The 23583-nt window shown below is 38.7% G+C and overlaps 1 protein-coding gene across 2 annotated transcripts in view; it reads left to right on the plus strand.

Moving 5' to 3' along the window:
* The window catches only part of LOC144683527 (TBC1 domain family member 22B-like), a 370874-nt gene that overhangs the window by 98706 nt on the left and 248585 nt on the right, over positions 1-23583 (plus strand). For both annotated transcript variants that reach the window (XM_078546604.1, XM_078546605.1), the window contains exon 5: positions 1472-1542. In XM_078546604.1, the coding sequence (XP_078402730.1) occupies positions 1472-1542 (71 nt within the window). The remainder of the gene's footprint in view (positions 1-1471; positions 1543-23583) is intronic.

The raw sequence follows: 23583 nt of genomic DNA on the forward strand, positions 1-23583 counted from the left end.
TGCAGTAGGAAAATAGGAAGGCAGGATAATAATGGGTTAAGATAGATTGGAATAAAAGTACTTAAGAGAGAGAAAATGAAAGGTGACATGACTAGATGACAGGCAGGGAAGGAGAGAATAGCCTTAGAGTAGTTAAGAGAAATAAAAGCTATAATTATTGGGTTCGGGTCTGAATACATTACCTTCATTATGGGGAGGTATAAGAGGTGGAGCATTACTGATTTAAAGTTATTTTAAGTTAAGAAATGTTCTGTGGCATTTCATTTTCTCGCAATTCTACTGCACTTCGACAAATTACTGCGTGATTTAACAGGACAACTTAGTTTTCCAATTTCTTGCACACTTTTGCTTAAGATATTGATTTTTTCTAAGAATTCTTAAAATTATCTCTTCATTTTTATGTTAACAAAGCATGCATGCATATTCTTTGGGAAAGATCAATCGGTAAAAAAATCAAAATATTTTAAATATTGTTTTGTTTTTAACTCAGTGTTACAATGCACAACATTCTGGTGTAGCACCACCATAATATAGTGGAACTCATCAGAGTGGATTTCTGCCCTTATTCTCCTTAATAGATTGCCACGTTCACTCAACCACCAAAGCACACTGGAGGAACAAATGAATGACTACCTGCACTGGTCAGCAGTCAAAAGCATGACTTAGACCTTGATTTCATACTGATAGTATTACAAAAATGGATGAAGAATAAGATTCTGGCGCGATAACCTTGCTCACACATCTACCTTCATGTTTCTACTAGAGTAGATTGAAATTGTGCTCGGCAGTAATTTGTAGAAGTGCAGTAGAATTGCGAGAAAATGAAATGCCACAGAACATTTCTTAACTTAAAATAACTTTAAACCAGTTTAGTTTGTAATGAAGTAATTTCATACTTCTCTTTTATGGAGTAAAAAATTGTAATTATCTGCCTATTCAAAAACCTCCCCTATCAAATAGTAATTAAACTCTTTCCTCAGTCTGTATTTACTTAGACATTGACATTTAGACATTGTGGCCATATATAGATCAGATTAAGCACAAGTGAATAATATATTTCATGTTACATGGTGCAAAATTCTTGTCATTATTAAACTCTGTATTGTCTCATTTAACATGGGCAAAACTCAAAAACTTGGCAGTTTAGAGAAAATAAATGCTCCTTTAATCTTCCAAAGGGTTAATGATCAGTTAAAATGTTGATGTGTTCACAAATCCATAGCATGCTTGTTTTTTGTCAAATTTGAGCTTTCATCCAGTTCAGTGTAACAGTATTGGAAGCAGGCTTAATGTTCACCGATGAATTTCTTTTAGATGCCGAAAAGGGAATAATTAGAATAATTTTTGGGAAAACCACATTTTTTAAACGGTGCAGACTCCTAGCATGTTGCATTACTTACTGAAATTTTTGAAGTTAGTCAGGGAGGTAGTGTGCTATTATGTTAATTTTTCTTATACCTTATTTTTACAGAAGAACTAAGGAAGTACAGCTGGTCAGGTGTTCCAAGAGAAGTTCGTTCTATTACGTGGAGACTCCTGTCGGTAAGCTAGTTAGCCGCATTATAATTGATATGCTAGAAAAGTCAAAGATGGAATTTTTGTGACTTTTAATTTCTTCCTTATTTAATTGCAGTGTAGATATTTCATGTTTTTGGACAAGCTGTGTCGATGTGGCAATCCCCTTGTTAAAGACAATTGCTAGCTAACCAGGTGATGGTTATTGATTATCCCATCTAAATAAATAAAAAGGTACAGCTGGAACACTTTGTGTGGAAGCTACTTGGAAGTCAGTATTGAGGAGTTGTCTTGAAAATAAACCAAAAGACCAGCCTGGATTAATTCTTCCACTACAACCTCTTATTGTGAGTAACATGGTAGCAAAGGATGAACTTTAAGCTTTGCTGATTGATTGCTGTATATGAAGATTTCTGTCTCAATCCTCTGAGGGAAAATAAGTGGACCATTGCTGACAATTTAAGTTATGGAATGGCGGAAGGACAGTGCAAAATCGCAAGCTTTGACTATCCACCAATTTTTTCCTGACTCTGAACCTTATCAGCAGTGGAAGGCTGAAGTTGAAATGTGGACCCGGGTTACATCTATATCCCGGAAGAAGCAAGGTATGGCTTTGGTGTTATCACTACCAGCCAAAAGTAAGATAAGGAGGAAGGTATTTTCATAGTGGATCATGAAGAGGGATTGAATGTTCTGTTACAATTTTTGGATAAGTTTTACAAAAAGGATGAGTTAATGGAAGCATATGAAGCCTGGACAATCTTTGATAGGTCTAGGAAATCAGATGATCAGTCCATGGAAGAATATATCATGGATTTTGATAAATGGTACAGGAGACTACAGAGATTTGAACTTGAAATTCCAGAATCGGTATTGGCATTTAAATTACTGGACTGTGTTTGCATTTCTCACATTGATAGATTTTTAGTACTAACAGGGGTTCAATTCCAGGGAAGGAACTTCTCCTAGATCAAATGGCTGCTGCCCTGAAAATATTTCTGGGTAAACAGTTGTTCCCTGCCACTTTTTTAGCAAATGCGAACAACTATGCTGTGAAACAAAGGATAGAGGATTCAATGGTGGCTGAATTTCGAGATCGACCAAAATTAGAAGATGATCCCAATACAAAAATGGGGTTAATGACAAGAAGTCTGAAAAAGGTCGTAACCCTAGCCAATTTGAGAGTCGGAACAAAAGGCGTGTCTGGGACGCTGACTGTAGGCGTTAAAACCCGAAAAATGCACGGGGAATGGTTAATCTGTGTTTTTGGTGTGATTCCCTGTATCATTACGCAATTAATTGTGTACAGCGAAGGGATCCTGTTTTTGAAGTGACTCATGAGACGGATTCACCTGAAACTGAAAACGATGATGATGACTGCCATGATGGAATTGTATTGATCACTGAGAGTTTGAATCCGGTGATGAGAACCTTGATGGTAGATTCTTTCAACTGTGTAGTCCTAGACACTGGTTGCACTTCTATGGTGTGTGGCATGGACTGGCTTGACTGCTATCTGGAGTCTCTTGATGAGGCAAACCGGCGGAAGGTCAAGGAATATGAAAGCTCTACCTGCTTCAGGTTCGGAGATGACAGTACATTAACATCTTCCAAATGGGTGGTCCTCCCATGTAAGATTGCAGGGGTCAATCTGTTTATCAGTACTGATGTGGTTTCTAGCGAGACACCACTATTGTTGAGTCGATCTGCGATGAAGAAGCCTCAGATGACATTAGATATGAAGAATGATAGAGCAGTCGTGTTTGGAAAAAATGTGGATCTACATTTTACTCAGTCAGGCCATTACTGCTTGCCACTAAGGAAGCCAGAGGTTTCTCATCAAAAAGTTCATGAAGTTTTGTTAACTGCTGAGAATAAGAATTTGGTGGAGAAGAAGAAGATCATTTGGAAATTGCATAGACAGTTTGCACATCTGGCGCCACAGAAACTGAAGACTATACTTCGAGATTTGGGAGTGGTTGATAAAGGATATGATGACCTTCTTGAACAAATCACTGCTCAGTGTGAAATTTGCCTTAAATATCGCAATACACCGTTGCGTCCTGTTGAGAGCTTGCCACTAGCCAGGGAGTTTAACGATACAGTGGCAATGGACTTGAAAGTTTGGGACAAGGATAGGGGTATTTTTTTACTACACTTCATAGATATACATAGATATGGCAACCAGATTTAGCCTATCCATTGTGATATATGGTAAAGACAAAAGGACCACTGTTGATAAATAGAATAAAAAGATACAGCTGGAACACTTTGTGTGGAAGCTACTTGGAAGTCAGTAGCACTGAGGAGTTGGCTTGAAAATAAACCAGCTTGAACCAAAAGACCAGCCTGGATTAATTCTTCCACTACAACCTCTTATTGTGAGTAACAAGCTGTGCTAATAAAGGCCCAATCTTCTGCTGTTTTGGGATCATATATCATACATCCTAAACCTTAATTCCTTTTCTGGTTACTGTGGATCAGAAATGAGTAGAATATCACATCTGCAGAGGATGGTTTTTAAGTGACTTTTAACTGCAAAAATGAACTTGGCATGCTAGCTTTGGGCAGACATCAATGATTTTCCCTCCATCCTAAGTTCATAATTGGGGACGCTGATGATTGCACAGTGTTTAGTTGCATTTGCAATTCCCTAGATAATGGAGCAGATAATGGTGCAACAAGAAGTGGAGAACATTCAGGCTTGGATTGTTAAATGGCAAGCAACATTCATGCTACACAAGTGCCAGACAATAATCATCTCCAAAAAGGGAGAGTGTCTCATAACCTGCTCTTGGCATTCAATGGCATTGCCATCATCGAATCTTCTACCATCAATATCCTGGGGTCACAATTGACCAGAAACCTAATTGAATCTGCTATATAAATGCTGTGCTGTTAGCAGGTTAGAGGTTCGGAATTCTGCGGTGAGTGACTCACTTCCTGATTCACCAAAGTCTTTCCATCATTTACAAGGCAGAAGCCGGTAATACGATGGAATACTCTCCACTTGATTGGCTAAGTGCAGTGCTTGAAGTTCAACACCATCCAAGACAAATCAGCCTGCTTGATTAGCACCTCATTCCCCATCACTGGTGCACCCTGGGTTTATTGTGTACCATCTACAAGATGCATTGCAGCAGCTTGTCAAGGCTTCTTAAATTGCACTTCCCAAGGTCAAGGGCAGCAAGTGCATTTGAGAATCACTACATGTAAATTTCCATTCAGGCTACACACCATCCTGACTTGGAAATATACCACAGCTCCTTCATTACCAATAGGTCAAAATCTTGGACCTTCCTCTCTAACAGTGCCGTCAGCATAACTTCACTACATGGAGTGCAGCGGTATGAGATGGCAGTTACCACCATCTTCTCAGGGACAATTAGGAATGGGCAATATATGTTGGAGTTGCCAGAAATGCCCACATATCATGAATAAATTGAAAAATTTGATAATGCTCTGATCCCCTTAAGTAATTTCAAAATCTAAAGGATCCTGGAACTCTAGTTTTAAAACCTGTGCTGTATAAATGTTATCCTTTAATGAAAAGTGCACTCATCAATTGCTATGACAGAATAGGAGCTGATTCTAGATTAATTCATGAGCTGAACAAATGAGCTGAAATCAAGAAGTGAGGTGAGAGTGACTGCCCTTGACATCAAGGCAGTATTTGACCAAGTGTAACATCAAGGAGCCCTAGCAAAACTGGAGTCAATAGGATTTGCGGGGGGAAACTCTCCACTGATTGGAGCCATACCTAGCACAAAGTAAGGTGGTTGTGGTTGTTGGAGGTCAGTTATCTCAGTCCTGAGATATCGCTGCAGGAATTCCTCAGGGTCGTATCCTAGGCCCAAACATCTTCAGCTGCTTCATCAATGACCTCCCACATCATAACGTTAGAAGTGGGGATGTTCACTCATGATTGCACAGTGTTCAGCATCATTTACAATTCCTCAGATACTGAAGCAGTCCATGCCCATATGTAGCAAGACCTGTATAACATTCTGGCTTGGGCTGATAAGTTGCAAGTAACACTTGCGTCATGTAAGTGCCAGTCAATGACTATCTCCAACAAGAGGAAATCCAACCATCTCCTCTTCACATTCAGTGGCATTACCATCACGCATTCCCCTTCTTTGAACATCTTGGGGGGTTACCATTGACCAGAAACTGAACTGGACTAGCCAAATAAATACTGTGGCTACAGGAGCAGATCAGAGGCTGGAAAATCTGTTGAGTAACTCATCTCCTGACTCTCCAAAGTCTACATCTGCGAGGCTCAAGCCAGGAGTCAAGCCATCCACTTGCCTGGATGAGGGCAGCTCCAACAACACTAAAGAAGCTTGACACCATCCAGGACAAAGCTGCCTGCTTGATTGGCATCCCATCCACCAACTTAAACACTCATTCCCTCCACCACTGAGGCATAGTGGCAGCAGTGTGTACCATCTACAAGATGCACAGTAGCAACTCACCAAGGATTCTTCAACAGCACCTTCCAGATCCATGGCCTCTATGACCTTGAAGGACAAGGGCAACAGATGCATGGGAAAACCACCACCTGCAAGTTCACTTCCAAGCTACGAACTATCCTGACTTGAAACTAGATCACCGTTCCTCCGCTGTTGCTGGGTCAAAGTCCTGGAAATGCCTCGCTGAAAGCACTGTGGGTGTACCTACTCCTCATGGCCTGCAGCGGTTTACCATCCTATAAGCAGTCCCACAGAGAAGGGATTCTGGTTTGGACACCTGGCCCCCATTTACACTGGGAATTCTCTACCATCGCCTGCAAGACTCATTCATCACTGCATGCTCAACTCATCATGTGAAGTCATCACCACCAGAAAAGTCAATTATGCCACATTGGTTTTCAGCTCATCGACCTCTGTGAAGAAATACCTCATCGGAGTTTGATTCTGGACCCTGGACCCATGTGAAACATATTTCTTTCCTAAACGACAGACTGAGCTGGCTTTTCCAAATGGCAATATTACTGGTTTCACAAACTAGACGTCTGTATCACATGACTTCCATCTCTCCATATTGTCTTTGACAAGGGATGTGTATCCCTCGTAGGGTCCCTGAGTTGCTTAAATGTTCAGCCATTAAGAATCAAAAGGAAGATTGCGGGGTCGCTTTTTCTGGCGGATGAGTAGACTCTGGTTGGCCAACCTGGATTATGAAATGCAGGTGGCCTTTCTATAGCTCTCTTTGAATTTGTCTTCTGTAAATCTTTCTTTTCTCTATCCCTCTTTCACTGCATGAATGAAAGGAGGCACCGTTGCTACCTTCCTGCTGTTGAGGGTGTGCAAATAAACTAACCCTTTGTGTTCATCCTATCTCGAGTTTGCTTTGGGGTTATTAATAGGAAATTGGATCACACCAAAACTGAGGGGTTGGGAAATCCGCCACCACTTATAAAGGGGGAAACAAATCATAAGCACCTTTCTGTTTACGGACGGGTGGTGAGAGAAGAAATTAGTGCTGTTTAAATTAACCCCCCCTCCACTCCTGTCCATAGCAATGTTTTCAGCTGGAAACTGAAATTTTGAAATATTTGTTGAAAAACATACATTATTGAGTGTTTGCAAGATCTGTGCTCTTAAAACAATATTTTCTAAAATACTGCACTCAGTGCCAGCGAAGCTATTTTAAATTTTGAACACTAGAGGTCATTGTGGATACATCAGTATGTCTGTTAAATATTACATTGAAGACAAAAACATCTGTGATCATTATATTTTTCCATTGAGCCACACTTTTAAATCTGACATTTGAGCTAGAGTCAGTGAGTCATTACCTTCAGGAGCGAAAGTATATAAAATTCAAAAGGAAATAAGGCTAAATGAGTAAATTGTAGCACATGTTTATGGATGTATTACATGCAGTTTTTATTTCTGACTTAAAAACATTTTTTTAGCAGCAAAATGAGAAAATTAGCAGAAGAAAATGAGGCTTATAAATAAGATAAGTTCAGAGAAAATTGCTAACAATTAGTTTCATTCCGAGAAACGTACTACCTCAAAACAAGCAAGAGTCTAGCATTGTACAGTTAGGATAAATAGATCATTAACAGTCACAAAACATATAGGAGATGAATTAATAAAACTAAACATTCATATTTATTCATGCTTGGAACATGTAAAGTTGGATCTCAGGATGCCAATGAGTGAGCTCCAGACCTACCAAGATCTGAGTCTTATAGTGGAATGTTTTATTCTGTATTCATTGAAGAGCAAATTGGTACCAGTTTAAGTTCTAAGTTCTAGTCTAGGTTCTATGGGTCAGTAGTTGGCAGCAAACCATTGTGTTCACTTGGGCTATCCACTTAGTAATTTTTTTTCCATTTTAACATTTCATAAATTTCCAGGATTTTTGATATTACTTGGACTTTGATATACTAATGCTTTCATTTTTATTCCTGTTGTTACACAACTAAATAACTGAATTTTCAACTGAAAGTTGAGTCCCAGATGCATGCTATTGTGTCATTAATGGAATTGTGCACATTATATATGTGTACCATGACATAATGGGCGCTATGGCATCATTAGTGTGACATGGTTCATTTTGGGATCCCTGGGAGTGGGGCAAATTCTGTTTTTTAACATTGGGAAATGTGCAGAAATCAGTTTTTAGTTATTCACACATCCAGAAAAATATGAGAATTTGTAGATGGAAATCACTTTTTTTAAAAAAAATTAAATAGCCTATCCAATCTGTTGCTGTTCTACATTTATAGAGTCCAATGCACATGTTGCAAAAAAAAATCACAATTTTAAGAAAACAATATAAGAAGGGAATTATGATGTAAGTTAATTTTTCATGATAAGGATAGAATTGAGCATGGAATCACAATTAAGCTATGTAATCAATATACTTGCATTGGATGGATAAACACCTTCACCAGAAATTTTCATATATAGTGAGGCTAATGTGATTACTGCAGGTACATTTACTTAGGGCTGGTCCTCTTTACTCTTGTTTTTAGACAGCAAAAGTCGTCCCTTATGGGATGTTGTTGTCCATGTTTACTTTATTACAGACTGAAAGAAGATGGGGTTGTTTTTTTCCAGTGCTCTCATTGTGGCAGTATCCAACTCATTCCCACTAAATTTGCTTGATGGTATTGGCAGTTGCCATCAAAAAGACCCCAGAGAAATAGAATGAAAGAACACCAATCATAATTTCTTACGATTGACTTTGTCCCAATGTGGTAGCATTGGAAGCCGAAGTGTTTCAGAATGTTAGGATATATGTTTATATATGCAGCTTGTGATCTGGATAATGCTATGAGCGGAACCTTTTGCAAGGAGGAAAATAAAGATTATTTTTGGCTGCTTTTACATGCCATTAGTACCTGGACAGTAGACATTGGCTGAGGCTCTGGGAGCAAGTTGGATTCTTGCCTGCCTTCATAGGCCAGAAGCAACTGTTTACAAAAAGCAGAGGAGAAAAATTACAAATTCCACTTTTAGAAGCCTACCTCAGGCAGTGTTTGGAATGCATTCTGTACCCTTACTGATTTTATTGTTGATAATGGAATAAAATTATTCCCTTATTTGTAGCTTTAATTTGTAATAACTGAGAGGAGGAATGAAAGGATAGAAGCTGACATTATTAAAATCAGAAGTTGACAAGTTATTTTCAAATGTATACTTTTAGAAAACGACCCTGTTGATGGTTGTGGTGTTAACCATTCTAAATCCAAGTATTTATGAGTTTAAAATTGCAGTTTGGTCCCTTTTTCAAGAAAGGGAAAATCTATGGTATGTGTGAAGAGTTGTTGCTGTTCTATTGGATTTGCCTTTTGAATTTGTACAAGTTCGCAAACCATTTGAAAGGGTCATGAAAGTCATGTATTTAGTGATCAAACAATCCCATGTTATGCAATGCAATGCAACTGAAGTGAGGACCTGAGATATCTTAATTTTCCAGTTTCTTTCCTCCATTAGAATGAACACAGTTTTGTTCTCCATGTGCAGTGCTGCCATAACCATGCTCTTTAAAGTTGCACAATTCCAGTGGATTTGGGGTGGGGGTGAGGGGTTAAATTCTAATTCTAAACTGTAAAGTGTGAGGCCACCAGTTTGTACATGATCTGAGTCAGTTCTGATTATCACCCCTGCTGTTCTGTGCCAATTTATTGCACTGCCCAATAATGTGGAGTTTCTGATGCAGTGCTGTCTTTTAAGTACATCAGTGTGATTTAACAATAAATGTTGCTTGGGTGATTCTTTTTTTTGCTTCAGCATGGTCAAGCTTATGAGTATCTTGACTAATTTTAACCTAAAGATAGTCTAATTTAAAAAAAATGTTGTCTCATATTCCTTACGAGCACCTTGCACAGTTGGCTTTTGTTTTAATACTGGTTCTCAGCTCTATTCGATGCCAAGTAATTGAATTATTTAGTCTTTTTGTTTATGCAGTCTATTAGAAGTCGTCGTACAACCAGGTACAAATAGAAAAGTTTCTGAAGCAGTAAAGGATTGAACTATGTCACTCATCAGAGTTATTGATTATGTAACATATTTCACACACACAAAATGCTTAATTGCCTACAAAAGATATAGCTAACTTACTCAGCATTCTAAGTGCTGGTTTTTGCCTAGGCATGGTATAGAGGCTTCTTCAAACAGAATTTGATCCTACTAGTTTAAACAGTAGGATGTCCTGCCTTTAAGTGATGAACATGTGCATTGGTCTGTTCAAGTGCAGCTGTGATTTCAGATGTTGCAGTTAAACAACAGCGTGAGACTAGTTGCCACTAACTGATGACTTTGGGATTAAGAACTGAGTTGATGATGCCAGTTGTCTTGATTGCAGCTATTTTCATTTGGTTCTTAAAAACTAGGTATTGCTTATACAATGACAAACTGAAATGTTGGGCTGTGGTTACATGTTTTCCACTGAACTAACAAGTAGTTCAAACCTGCCTCATGTCACCAAAGTTGGGAAAATGTTCCCGGTTACTATATGTAACAAAGCTGTAAACTCATTCTTTATAAACTCATTTATTACACTGGGCTCAGAGGAGATATTTGAGTACAAGGCACAAGTCACAAATGTGATAGAATACACTCCACTGCTTGGTTGAGGACAACTGCAACAACACTTAAGAACTTTTAATACCTCCCAGGGCAAAACTGTCTGCTTGATTAGCACCTTATCCATGTCCACTACCTCTATGACCATTTTTGAGGCTGACACCATCTATACATTGAGAGAGTGGAGCCCTTTCTTGTATTATGCTCTATCTGCAGGATGCACTGGAACAACTTGTTCAGGCTTTTTTAGCAGCACTTTCCAAACTTGCAACCTCAACCACTTAAAGGCAAAAGGCAGCAGGCACATTGGAACGCCGCCAGCTTCAAGTTGCTCACCATTCAAATTAGACCTTTATCGCTGTTTGTGTTTTTAAGCAAACAATGAGCAAAGCAAACAAAAGTCTATACACACAGTCCATTTAAAGAGTCTCTATCAACTACATGAACAAACGGAATTCAAAAACTTCTCCTGGTACAGTAATTTCCCGTTCTACGTTGATTCAAGCAATGTTGTTTTGTATTAACGTCACGGAGGCAATAGGGAGCGCATACCGCTTTAAAGTCGTGACATTCATTGTAACGTTCTTTGCGCACAAGCGTTGATAATGACCTGACTTCTGAGTGCTGCACAAGCGGTGGGAATAAAGTTTTGTGGGAGTCTTTTCTGCACCCGTAACAACAAGCTCACTTATGTGACCCTTTTATGGCAGTCTGGGTTCTGTGCAGAGAAGATTGACAGCTTTATGATGTTGTAATAAGCTATTTTTCCTGTAATTTCTTTTGTCAATGCCTCGATGTTTATTTACACAGGATGAAGAGGTGTCAAGTGCTTACAGCTTCTGTTATTGATACTTTAAAGGTCTGGTTAATTACACTTTATAGGGTTGTATCAACGGCAGTAAATGATATTGTTACTATGGGGTCCATTAATTCTGTACAGTGTTTACTAGATGAATGGGCATGGCAGTGCCATGAGTTGGCATGGAGGGTATGAGGTGCCATTGGGCTGGGTGAAGGGCATGAGTTGGCATGGGTAGTGGGTTGGGGGATGAGGGGCTCTGAGGGATAGAGGGCCTAAAATATAAGGAAACAACTGGAATGGTTCCAGAGAACCAAGGCAGATCTTTTAAACAGCCCACCTTGGTGCTTGGCTGCATCTGTGACTGCCTTTTATCTGCTTCCAGGCAGGTTTGACTCTATCCCATACCCACCCTCCTGGAGTGAAAATTGGGCCTGTCAGGGCACTTTCTACTGCAAAACAAAAACAGAATTACCTGGAAAAACTGTGCAGGTCTGGCAGCATCGGCGGAGAAGAAATCAGTTAACGTTTCGAGCCTTCATGGCCCTGAGGTGGTTCTGCCACGCTGGGAAATTTCCCAAATCAAGCTACCTGTCTCAAAGACGGAAATCTGGCCCTAGGGATCTTTAGGCTCTCGGTTCTTTACTGTTTTCTCGTGGGACTGTGCTAATGGTCTTGTAATCCTGCAGTTGCTTGCTTATTCCTCTCTATAGAACATAATTATATTGCAGCCAATGATACTCTTAGCCACTGGAGCAACACCTCACCAGACTCGTTGTTCATGTATTTTTTTCATGGGCTTTGCAGAAGAAAGTGGTGTTTGAAGTGGTAGGGAGATGTGGGTGTGGAATGATACAAGAAATTAGCTGGAGGTGACCCTGACAGTGATCAGAAGTAGAGAGGCCATGGGAGATGACAAGGCTGAGGGGTGGTTGTGAGTATGGTTAATTACTTTGTCCTGGTGTTGTATAGCTCCAAATATTTTTCTCAAATTTCTCCTAATTGTGTTGTTGGATGTTTTTCACAGTTCAAATGAATATAGTATAAATAATGCATGTCTTTCGTTTAGCTTTACTTAAATCTTAATACTGAACGAATTCACCTTAATGAAGCTGATTGTGAGCAGGTTGTAATGTTGCCTTTATGTCATGACTCAAACCGATCGCTATAGCTATGAGACAAGGGTAGTACTATACATGGAACCAAATAATTATAAAATATTAAAGGGTGCTTTTTATTTAACCATATAATGTTAACCTACTATGATATACTCTGCAGTTTCTTAGCCAATTGTTAATTCTACTACATTACTGATAATGGCTGTGGGAGATTTAATCTCCTTTTTTTTACCCAATGAAAGCTTTCCTAAACTTATTAGCAGTTTTGCCTATTGACCCATTTCAGTTTTTCCTATGGTACAAAATAAATTTCCAGTGCTGATAATGTAGAGAGCTGCATCAGATTGTATTAATAAGGGAATCATCAGTCAAAAAGCTAGCCTTCAGAAGTATAATCAATATGGGTTTTAGTGGTGACAGGCGAAGGCTCGTAAAGTATTTGGTGCTTTGATTAGAACAGCGTGAGTTAACACGTTCCAAAATCATCCCCGGTCTGGAAGATTTATTTGACACAAAGATGAAGCAGCATCACAAGGGAAAAAGGTGTGCAATGTGCGTGAAACGAAACGGCCCTGCAAGTGCAGTTGAGCTTTCTGCCAGCATGAGCTCCAAAAACTACAGCATGATTATCTTGACAAGGTCAACTTGTATATATGAGTAGATGTTGTTAAACACATGCAGAGTTCCTGCAGTAAATTTGAAATATTCTATTTGCTTTTTTTTTAATGGGCTCATTTGCTCAATTATGGAATAGTTTTACTTCCATTTAGACACTTGAGACAGTTCATTCCAGTTCCTTTGCTGATGTGTAAATTCTTGTGAAACCATTTCTAATCCATTGTAAAACTTGTACTTTATATAATGGAACTGTCTGCAATTGTGCTTTTTAGTGATGGTTAAAAGGAGAGAAACAGATTTTATGTCAGTTCCTGTGCCTGGATTGATGAAAAATCTGTGCTTAGAAGGAAAAGAGAAATGCAACAGCAACAATTGCTAGAATATTGTATCACTTTGCAAGATCCTACTTTTTTCAGATTACAATGTATTTCACTGAGGATTCCATAATCTCAATGCATTGATACTTAAGTGCTATATATTTTGCACAATCATGTTAGTATGCTCTAAGGTATAAAGATAAATTTCTTTGAAATGTGCAGCATCAGCCAGACAAAATTCTCTTCTGTTTTCACAGCAGAACTATTTTTTGTGGGGTGGGGAGCAGTGGTGTTGGAGGGAAGGATTGGGATTGCAAGGTTATTTCACTCAGAACAATTCCCTGCAAACCTTTAGTGTAAAGGATGAGTAAATTTGCATACATTGGTGCTAGTCCCATCATGCTTTTGTTATGTGGCTAGGGCAATTGCCAGTCACCTTAAATTAAGTGTATTTAGCTCAAATTGATACCTGCTTTGGTGCTACTTTGTTCTTCTTATCCCAAAAATGCAGGCCTCAGGATTGCAACACAAGTTATTTGGCATATCAAACTTAAGCAGGTTAGGAAAAATGTTGCATTTTTTTATTGTAGGTGTGGTCTTTTTTTTTGAAGAAGAGTTTCCACAACCAAAATTCCTTTCTAGTTTATTTATTTCTCCTACTGACTTTGAATGGAATAGAGATACTTTGCTTACTATAGATGTTACTCTGTTCTAGCTAATGTATAAGTGTCTGAATGCTAACCCTAATTTGGGCCAATAATCTGAGTCTGTGCCCAAGAATAAGTCCTAAGAAGTGCAGGGACTAAGGATAATTACTTTAAATTTCTTAAACTTGTGTTGTGCCTCCCACCCCTCACCCTCTGTTAACTTCAACTCATCCAAAGGTTTGTTGCTCGTATCCTGACTTGCAGCAAATCCTGTTCACTCATCACCCATATACTTGCTGATGTATTTGGCTCCCGGGCTGTCAATGCCTCAAATTTAAACTTATCTTTTGCATTTAAATCATTCCATGACCTTGCTCTTCCCTACCCCTTTAACCACTTTCAGCCCTACAACCCTTGGAGATGCCTGTATTCCTCTAAGTCTGGTCTCTTGCAAATGTCCAATTTTCATTGTCCCACCACAGGTGGTCATGCCTTCAGCTGTCTAAATTCTGGAATCCTCTCCCTAAATGTCTCTGTCTCTCTAATGAACTCTCTCCCCTCCTTCAAGATGCTCCTCCAAACCTGCCTCTTTGACCAAGCTCTTAGACACCAGCCTGTATCTCTACGTGGCTTGATGGTAAACTTTGTTTGATTACACTGTTATGAAGTGCCATGGAACGTTTTACAACATAAAGGCATATAAATGCAAGCTGCCATTTCCTTAATCGAATGATACTTTCAATCTATATGAAATTTGCAGATTAGATATTGAATGTTTATCATTCTTATTATGTATACCTGATGCATACATTTAACGTGCTTTGAAAATGAAAAACATTTTATTAAGCAGTCTTGTTTGGCCATTTTCATTCTGTAGGTGCATTTTTTTTACTGCTTTTGGAATTGTTTTTTCACATGTAAATTCAGACCTAACACAGCATCAGTGTATGGTGCTCAAACTTTCAAAAACACTGAAGAACCATGCATTTTCTAAGTATACAAAGAATGACTACAGCTTCAAATCTTGCGGAAGTAAAGACCTATAATTCTGCATGAACACCAGTTCCACTTGTCTTTATTCAATAGCTGCATTGGTGACTGCAATAATAGATGAATAATACATCCTAGCCTTGTGAAATCTATTACTTTTATTAGCTGACATGAGTGAGAATGTGAAGGTACACAAATGCTTGCCCTATCAGCCAGAAATATTATGGAATGGCCATGCTGTTCTAAATCAATACTATGACAGGTTAGCTGTCCAGTTAATCTTTATTTGCACAGATTGTTTGTTGCCAGGGTTGACCTTTGATGAATCGTCTAGCCATATTGTTGAGGCTAAATGGTTAGATCTTCGTTGATATGGGAAAATGTGGTCATCAGTCATGTTCTCGTCAATTGTATTTTTAGCATCCTTCTTGCCAAGGAGTTGGAGTGGACCAGTGTGTATGATGTGATTTCTAGTTTTTTAAATATTGAGACCCTCCAAGAAATTTGATTGTCTAAATCCATGTATTGTTGCGATTTTAGGCAATGTGGAATGTTTTCTAGCTTAGAAGTGTCCAGTTTGCAGCCAAATATGGACAGGGTGATTAATTATTTGGTAGCCGCATATTAATGCAGTAAAGCTTTCTTTCATGTCCTTGACAAATGTAAATTACCCAGAGAAAAAAGATTACTATTCTTTTTTTCCTGAGGAGGTAGGGTTGGAGAGTGACTAACTGGAATTTCTGTGCTAAAATTATTTTGCCCATCAAACTACCTTTTTTTAAGTTGAGTGTGAGCTCAAACCTGCGCTCAGCGGTGGCAGAAGATGGAAATATAGAAAGTGAGCAACGGGATCTCAAGTTGGAGTAATTGGAAGAAATGCAGTGGAGTATTATGTGATAGAAAAGTATCGCTGAAACTAAAACGAAGAATCTGCCAGACAGTTGTGAAAGCAGCCTTGTTATATAGTGTAGAAAGCTGGGCAACATCAAGAAGAGAGGAACAATGATTGATACCAATGAGATGTGGACCTGAGATGGATGTGTAGAGTGATGAGAAAGGGCAGCATCAGGATCCAGTACATCAGGGGGCCAGTGAAGATTTTGGGAGCATTGAAGAAAGTAGCTGAGAAGCGATTGAAATGGTGTAGCCTTCTGTCGCAGAGAGAGGGAGGAAATGTGGTAAGGCAAGTGGTGGAGATGAGACTGCCAGGAAGAAGGAGAAGAGGAAGGCATCTGACCAGCTCCAGTGGTGAGAGTCTTAAATGCAGCAGGATTGAACAAGGAATGGCTGACCGATAGGAGGAGGTGGAGTTAGAGTGATCAACTACCATTGTGGAGACCCCAAGTAATTTGGCGAAACCAAAAGTAGAGAGAGGAGATGAGTGTCGGGACAAGTACCAGGTTTGTCAAATAAAAATAGAGCACTTGAGAGACCTAGGCTGGCAACCTATGGTACAGTCGTACTGCCAATTTTGAATCGATGGAAGGTGGCTTTGGGTGTGTGTCAGTATATAATGGCAGTATAATTAAGCTCAGTACTGACCGTATTGAAGTTGCAATATTTCAGACCACCCCAGTTGGCTGTCTCATGGATTTGAGTTTGTGTTTGGTACCGTACAATTCCAATCTTAAAATTTTAATATCCTTTTGTTCCCCGTAATTTCTCATTGACCAGTAATGGACATTCTAGGAGTAATTTGGGCATTTTGCATAAATTCTTATCTTCTAATATGGTAATTGGTACTGACCTTTTTGTGCAGTGACAGATTGGTCTTACTATACATTTACATGGCACATTTGTTTTTCTCTCTCAATTAATGACACTGTACTTTGTTTCCCTTGCTTTACAGATAGTAACTATGTGCAATGGTAAAGTTACCGAAATATGAAATATAGGCCTGTAACTTCGGTGGAGTGACAATTGAGTCAGATTGCCACTCCACTCATAATTACTTACTGTGAAATCCAGCTGTTTCTATTTTGCCTGACATTCTGATTCAGGCAAGTCAAGGGTAGCTCATCAAAGATAAGTAAGGGGTGGGTGGCCCGGGGGCAGGGATGCAGTGTTGGGGGTGGGGGGGAGTGAGGGGGGCGGAGGGGCGGTGTAGTGGGGGGTAGTCAGGGGTCCCATGGGGATCCGGGTGGGGTTGGTCAGTACAATAGTTACCTAAAAACTAGAAGTGGTTTTAATTCTTCTAACATTTTCTGGGAAACAATTGCTGTAAGACAGTTGGAACCATCCGAAGTTTGCGATTTAAATTGCATCTTTGGTTGGTTCCCAGTGCACTTGCTGTGCATTTCTTATCCGGGAACTTCTAGGTGGGAGGTTCCCCAGTGCACCTTTGGCATACCCCCCAGAGCTGGAGCTTGGAAGTTACGGGTCATAGACTTTTCTAAGCAGCTGGCCTAATTAAGAAAACTGTATTCTACTCCATCCATTGGATTGGGAGTGGAGCAATCTCTGTTTTTGTTCAAGGAAAATTACACACAAGTTATTTGATTGTTTAGCTTTTATAGTTAATTTGAATCTTAAGAAGTCAGAAGTCGTATTTGGATGTTATTAATTGGTGCCATAGTTGGCTAAATTACAACCTACAGCTTCTGGCATTCCTTTCTGTAGTGTTTGACCTCTGAAATAATAGACTAGAAGGCTGGGGGTTTTTTGCTCAGTTGTGCTTTTTTACTGCAAAAGTCTTCTGATCTTGGCATGACTATGCAAAAGTTGAGGAATTTCAAGTGTACATTGGTGACCCATTCACCCGTGGGCCAATTAATAGCCACATAAGGACCTCCTCCCACTGGTGCTGGGATTTTATCTGCACAGGAAGCCGGTGCCGGGTGTCCAAACTGGTAGCTGGGCAAGGGGTGGGGGGTTGCCTCCTTTCACTCCCCATTTGCCCCTAGGAGGCTCTCCAAAGGTATTCTTCCCCCACTCTTCTTTGTTACTTACATTTTACATTACCTGAATATTGTATTGTTCCCCAAATGTGCATGATTTATATAACATGTATGAATATGTAATTTTAATGAGGGTTATTACAAATACATGGGGTATTTATATTTGTTATCATCCTCTGGAATATGTGTTTTATTCATTATCAGATAGCACTGCCTGCTTATTGCTGAATATTTTCATTGATGTTTCCACTCCAAATGTTACTTCCATTTCTTCGTCAAAATGTTCTTATGATGCTATTTTTTAAGAGTCATAATATTGCACATTTATAACAGGAGTTTGTGGGCATGGGGCATGGATGAGTGGAAAGAAAGAGGTTCCAGTTATGATGTCGTGAATTTCTTTTTCTTACCATGTTTGGGCATAGTAAGATTGGACAAAATCAAAACATGAATGGTGGCCAGGTAGAACTAGTAGATATGTTAGTTATTGAGCAAGCAGCTTCGTTGTAAAAAAATGTACACTAATGTACCTTTCTTCTACAGTGAGGGATCATGAGTCTAATCTACTGTATACAGCAAATTATTTAAAGAAAGTAAATAACAAAATACTCCAGATGCATGAAACATGTGACAAAAACAGAAAAAGATCAGAAGGTCAACCAGCATCTGTCGACAGTTTGAGTATGTCCCTTAATCAGAACTGAAAGATGGGATGGATAATATAACCAATGAATGGAGAAAAAGAGAAAATAAGTTATCAATCTTCAAATAATACAGAAGCATTCAAGAAAAAATGAGACATTTTTAAAAAAAGGACATTTTGATATCTAAAAAAAGTGAAAAAGAAAGGAGAAACATGGAAAACTTAGATTAGATGTGAAATTAAAAATATAGTTTAGAAAATTAAATAGATGCTGCTGGTCCACCAGCTCTTGAAAGAGAGAATGTGTCAACAAGGAGCACAGTGTTTTGATGGAAGATTGTACCTCTCCTCCCTCGCCCCCCCCACCCCCACCAAAATCTACATAGCTTTGGATTCGGGAGCGATTCTCTATTTGAACACCATGTTACTAAAGTGGTGGGGGGTGGGTAGAAAGTATGTGGGGAGGCTGCACACTTTGTTTCTGGATCCGATGGAGGTTGTGTACCTGAAACATAAGCCCGAATTTTTGCCATGACAGAGAGGCTCTTATAAAGTATAAGAGAATTCTTGGGGGAAGTAAGAAGTAAAACTTAGTGCATAACCTATGTACCTATAAACCATATTGTTAAGTTAATAGTGCTTGTCTTGTTTAAGTCTTTTGCGTACAGAGAAATTTTTTTCATTTAAAAATGTGAAATCTTGTGGCGTGTTCTGTTGGTTAAAAAGGGGTGTTTGGATTTCTCTTTAAATGTTAACAGCCCCTAACTGGATCAAACACTATATATGGTTGTAAATCATACCGGAATAAACCTAGTAAAGAATACAAATGTGCCTGATGTTGTTAAGCAGTGCTGGGATCCTAGTTGCGATTTAGCCTTTAATTCAATAGAGTTTTATGTTATCTAGATCAGTCCCACAAACAGCATTCAGCTAGACTCTTGAACGTTTTGTGTGTCTCCTATGTTTACTTAACACAATACTGTCAGTTAAACCCCATTGGAAGGAGACCAGTATTGGTAAAAGGGCAAAATCTAGCTTTTCGATTTTACTTTTAACTGGAAATGGCAGCTCATGATACCCACGGGTATTTGATCTTGAGTCTTCCGAGAGATTTCCTGTTTTAACACTTGAGTGCCATAGACTGTAGACCTATAATCAGTGGTACTAGCAAAATATAAGTCCTTTAGGCTATTCTTAACTTTAAAAGAACCCTCACCTCCCTGGAAAAAAAAGCACTGCTCGCTGCTGTGGGAATTAAGATATGGGTATTTCAGTCAGCATATGCCACACTGTTTATCTTAGTACGCTGATACACTAAGGCCTATTAAAATAGTTATAGAGACTGATGACTTTTTGACCTTTATTTGATAGACCGATGTCTGTGAATATGGCATTTATTTCTAATATTTAATGAAAATGATTATAGTAGCCAAAGAGGCAGTCAGTTACATTTTGTTAGTGTGTTTCTATTAAAATGAAATTACTGAAATGGACAGATTGACATGATAATCCTAATTATAACCTGCTTGGCCACTTAGTTAATTTGTAGATAAAATCTATGCTTTAAATGACATTCTGTTCAGAGTCTCCTGAGTTTGCCCTATTTTGTGTGAATTTAAGGACAGACATGATAATGCAATCATGGTGGAGGTTATATATCAGCACATTTGTGCTCACACACATGAAGACACTCATTTCCTATGTGGGCTTGGCCTTTTTGATTTGTACTACTGGGTTTGGTGCCCGTTAAAATCTATGGAATCAATGGGGGTGAAATTGGACTGTGCTCGTAGTGCAAAACACACTTGCAACACATCAGCAGGCTGTTTTAAATGGTGTGCAATTTATTTTCTCCATTGTAGACAATAGAAGAGAAAATTGGGTTGTTGATTCACTATGAATGTGCTTCGTTTTACTGACACAGTCCAATTTCGTTCTCAATATGTTCAGGCAATGCCGTCATAGTTGGTTGAATTAACTAACAGGATTAATGTTCGTGATCAATGGGAGGTACTGCGCAGGTGTTCTAGCAGATTCATTTTGAATTCAATAACAAGTTTTGGAAGAAAACATGTAATTTAATGATTGAATGGAATTTGATTTATTTTAATGCTGACTAAAATGTTGTTTAGTGTGTACATAACAGAGCAATCCTGATATTTTCTATATATAACCCTAAATAGATTTCTGTGCCATTTTGTGATGTCACAGTCTGTTTACATCATTATTAATTAACAGTAGAATGTTTTGGGCACTGATTCTGAGTTTTCATCTCATAATTGGAGAATACAGTTGTGTCGGATGTGCACAGACTTTGTATTTTATAATATTTTTTGTTGGTCCTGTATTATGTATTTCATATGAACATCAGAATTAAGTGAAAAGATCAATTAGCCTGGATGACTTTATACCTAGTTGGTGACCTATGACATTGCTCAAGGATAGTTTGGAGCATGGCTCTGACGATTAACTGTTAACTTATAATACAGTGAACACTGTTCAGGTGATTGGCAAAAGAAACTGAGGCGACACGTTTTTGCGCAATGAGTAGCTAGTATCTAGAACGCACTGTCTGAGATTGTGGTGGAAGCAGATTCAGTCATGGTTAGAAAGCACCTGAAGAGAGAAAAATTGCAAGGTTACAGGGAAAGGATAGGGGAGTGGGACTAGCTGAGTTCCTTTTGCAAAGTGCTGGCACAAACATGATCAGTCGAATGGCATTCTGTGCTGTAGCTATTTTATGCTTTTATGTTACATATTTAAAAGCAAGAAAAAAAATCTAATTATTGCAGCTATTTTCAGTAAATTCTTGAATACGCAACCATTTCTGGAAATTATAGAGGCAAGGATCCTCATGGAGCTTCTCTTTGGGTTATATTAGTGACAAGACAAAGAGGGAAGTCAAGGAGTTAAAAGCAAAAGCTGCAGCGAAAGGGTCGCTCAGTGTTGGAGGGATTGAGAAGTTCGGCATGAAGTAACAGGAAATGTTGGATCATCCAAAACAAATGGATGCTGAGTCGATTGAAATTTTCAAGACAGAGCAATGGGTAATCAACAAATTATTTTAACATTTGGAAAATTAAAAATGTCAGGGCTAGAAATGTTATTAATAACTAAATTTATTTGTCAAACACAACCTCATTGCTATCTGATTTTTAATCCCCAAGCATTATCAATATCAGTGCTTTTAAAAATCAGTCTGGTACAATAGCCTTGTTTATCATTTTAATGTTCTTTAATTTCTTTGCTGTGAATATTTTCTTTACATTGTAGCACTGATGATGGAAACTGGTTTAAAGGAGCTATTGAGTGCATCACTGGGCAACCTGAATGAATTAGCTGAATACTTGAATTTGCTGAATATTTGAACTGAATAGTTGAAACTTAAAGCACTGATTTTAAGTGTAAAGGTATTATTCCAGCTGCCTTACTTCGAATTAGCTAATTTGAAAGAGGTTCTGATGGGTGACACTTACTTATATTTGAAAGTTTATTTTTAGTAAGAACCTGATTAAATGGATAAATTAGATCTATATATTGCAGCCTCCAGGAAGGATTCTTTATCCTCACTGGCAATGGTCCTTTTCTTAGTGGAAATCCATTGAGAGTGCCTAAACTCATTTCTAGTGTCGACCTTCATAGTAACAGTAATATTGAGATCCCGAAGGTGAATGAACTATGTTTCAATGATCTATGCGTTTTAGTTCTCATCATTTCCTCCTGCTTCCTTTGTTGTTTTTCAATGCTATAAATGGATAATGTGTTGTCACTGAATTATAGATTAGAAAATATGTGACTGTGTTATGATGAATGAACTGCCTGGGATCTGACTGTACACTTAATTACATACATTCAAGTCACTTGTGATTTTTATTTGAATTTGTATAGTTTAAATAAACAGATCATAATTGAAACAATTTTAATGTAAGGTTAGTGACTGGATATTGCTACTTGACAGTATGGCAACAACTAGTTTTCTTTTCTGTTCCAATCTTGTTAGACTTAAGGTTTTCAGTGTTCTTTTGCACAACTTCTAAAGTTTCTGTTGATATTGTATAAAAAGTAATTCTACTATTTCCATACAAGTAACACTTTTGGGGTGAAATTTGCCTTTAGTGAAAGTAAACAATGATAGCAAGCCAGCAACCCGACTTTCTTTTCCGTTGAAGTGAATGATACAGAGAATAGACAAGGAAATGGGGTCAGAGGAGGTAGCTCGATGTGGAGCTTAGCGAGGACAGGTATGGTGGACCAAGCTCTACCTGTCCCACTCCCCCCTTAAACCAGCTTATATTTCACCTCTCTTCTATTTTTCCTTAGTTCTGTTGAAGAGTCATACAGACTTGAAACGTTAACTGTATTCCTCTCCGCAGATGCTGTCAGACCTGCTGAGTTTTTCCAGGTATTTTTATTTTTATTTTTGTTTTTGTTATGGTGGACCAACTGGGTGACTTCTAAATTTTCTATGGCTCTTAGGAGTGTTACTGTGTTCACATTCAAGTGATACCCAGTGCTGAACGTAATATAATAAATGTAGTTGAACAAGCAGCACATAAGGTTAGATTAATCAGAGATGGAATCAAAGAATGTGCTGTATAGAGCCTTAGAGGTCTACAGCACAGAAAAAGGCCCTTTGGCCCATTGAGTCTGCGCCGGTCAAACAAGTACCAAACTATTTTAATCCGATTTTCCAGCACTAGACCTATAGCCTTGGATACCATGGCATCGCAAGTGCACATCCAAATAATTTTAAAATATTATGAGGGTTTCTGCCTCTACCACCCTTTCAGGCAGTGAGTTCCAGATTCCTACCACCCTCTGGATGAAAAACTTCTTCCTCACATCCCCTCTAAACCTCCTGCCCCTTACCTTAAATCTATGCCCCCTATGCTTTGAGGGTTATTGATCCCTCCACCAAGGGGAAAAGTTCTTTCCTGTCTACCCTATCTATGCCACTCAATTTTATACGCCTCAATCATGTGCCCCCTC

This window comes from Cetorhinus maximus, chromosome 8, assembly GCF_964194155.1.
Source record: "Cetorhinus maximus chromosome 8, sCetMax3.hap1.1, whole genome shotgun sequence".
In the NCBI taxonomy this organism is placed as follows: domain Eukaryota; kingdom Metazoa; phylum Chordata; class Chondrichthyes; order Lamniformes; family Cetorhinidae; genus Cetorhinus; species Cetorhinus maximus.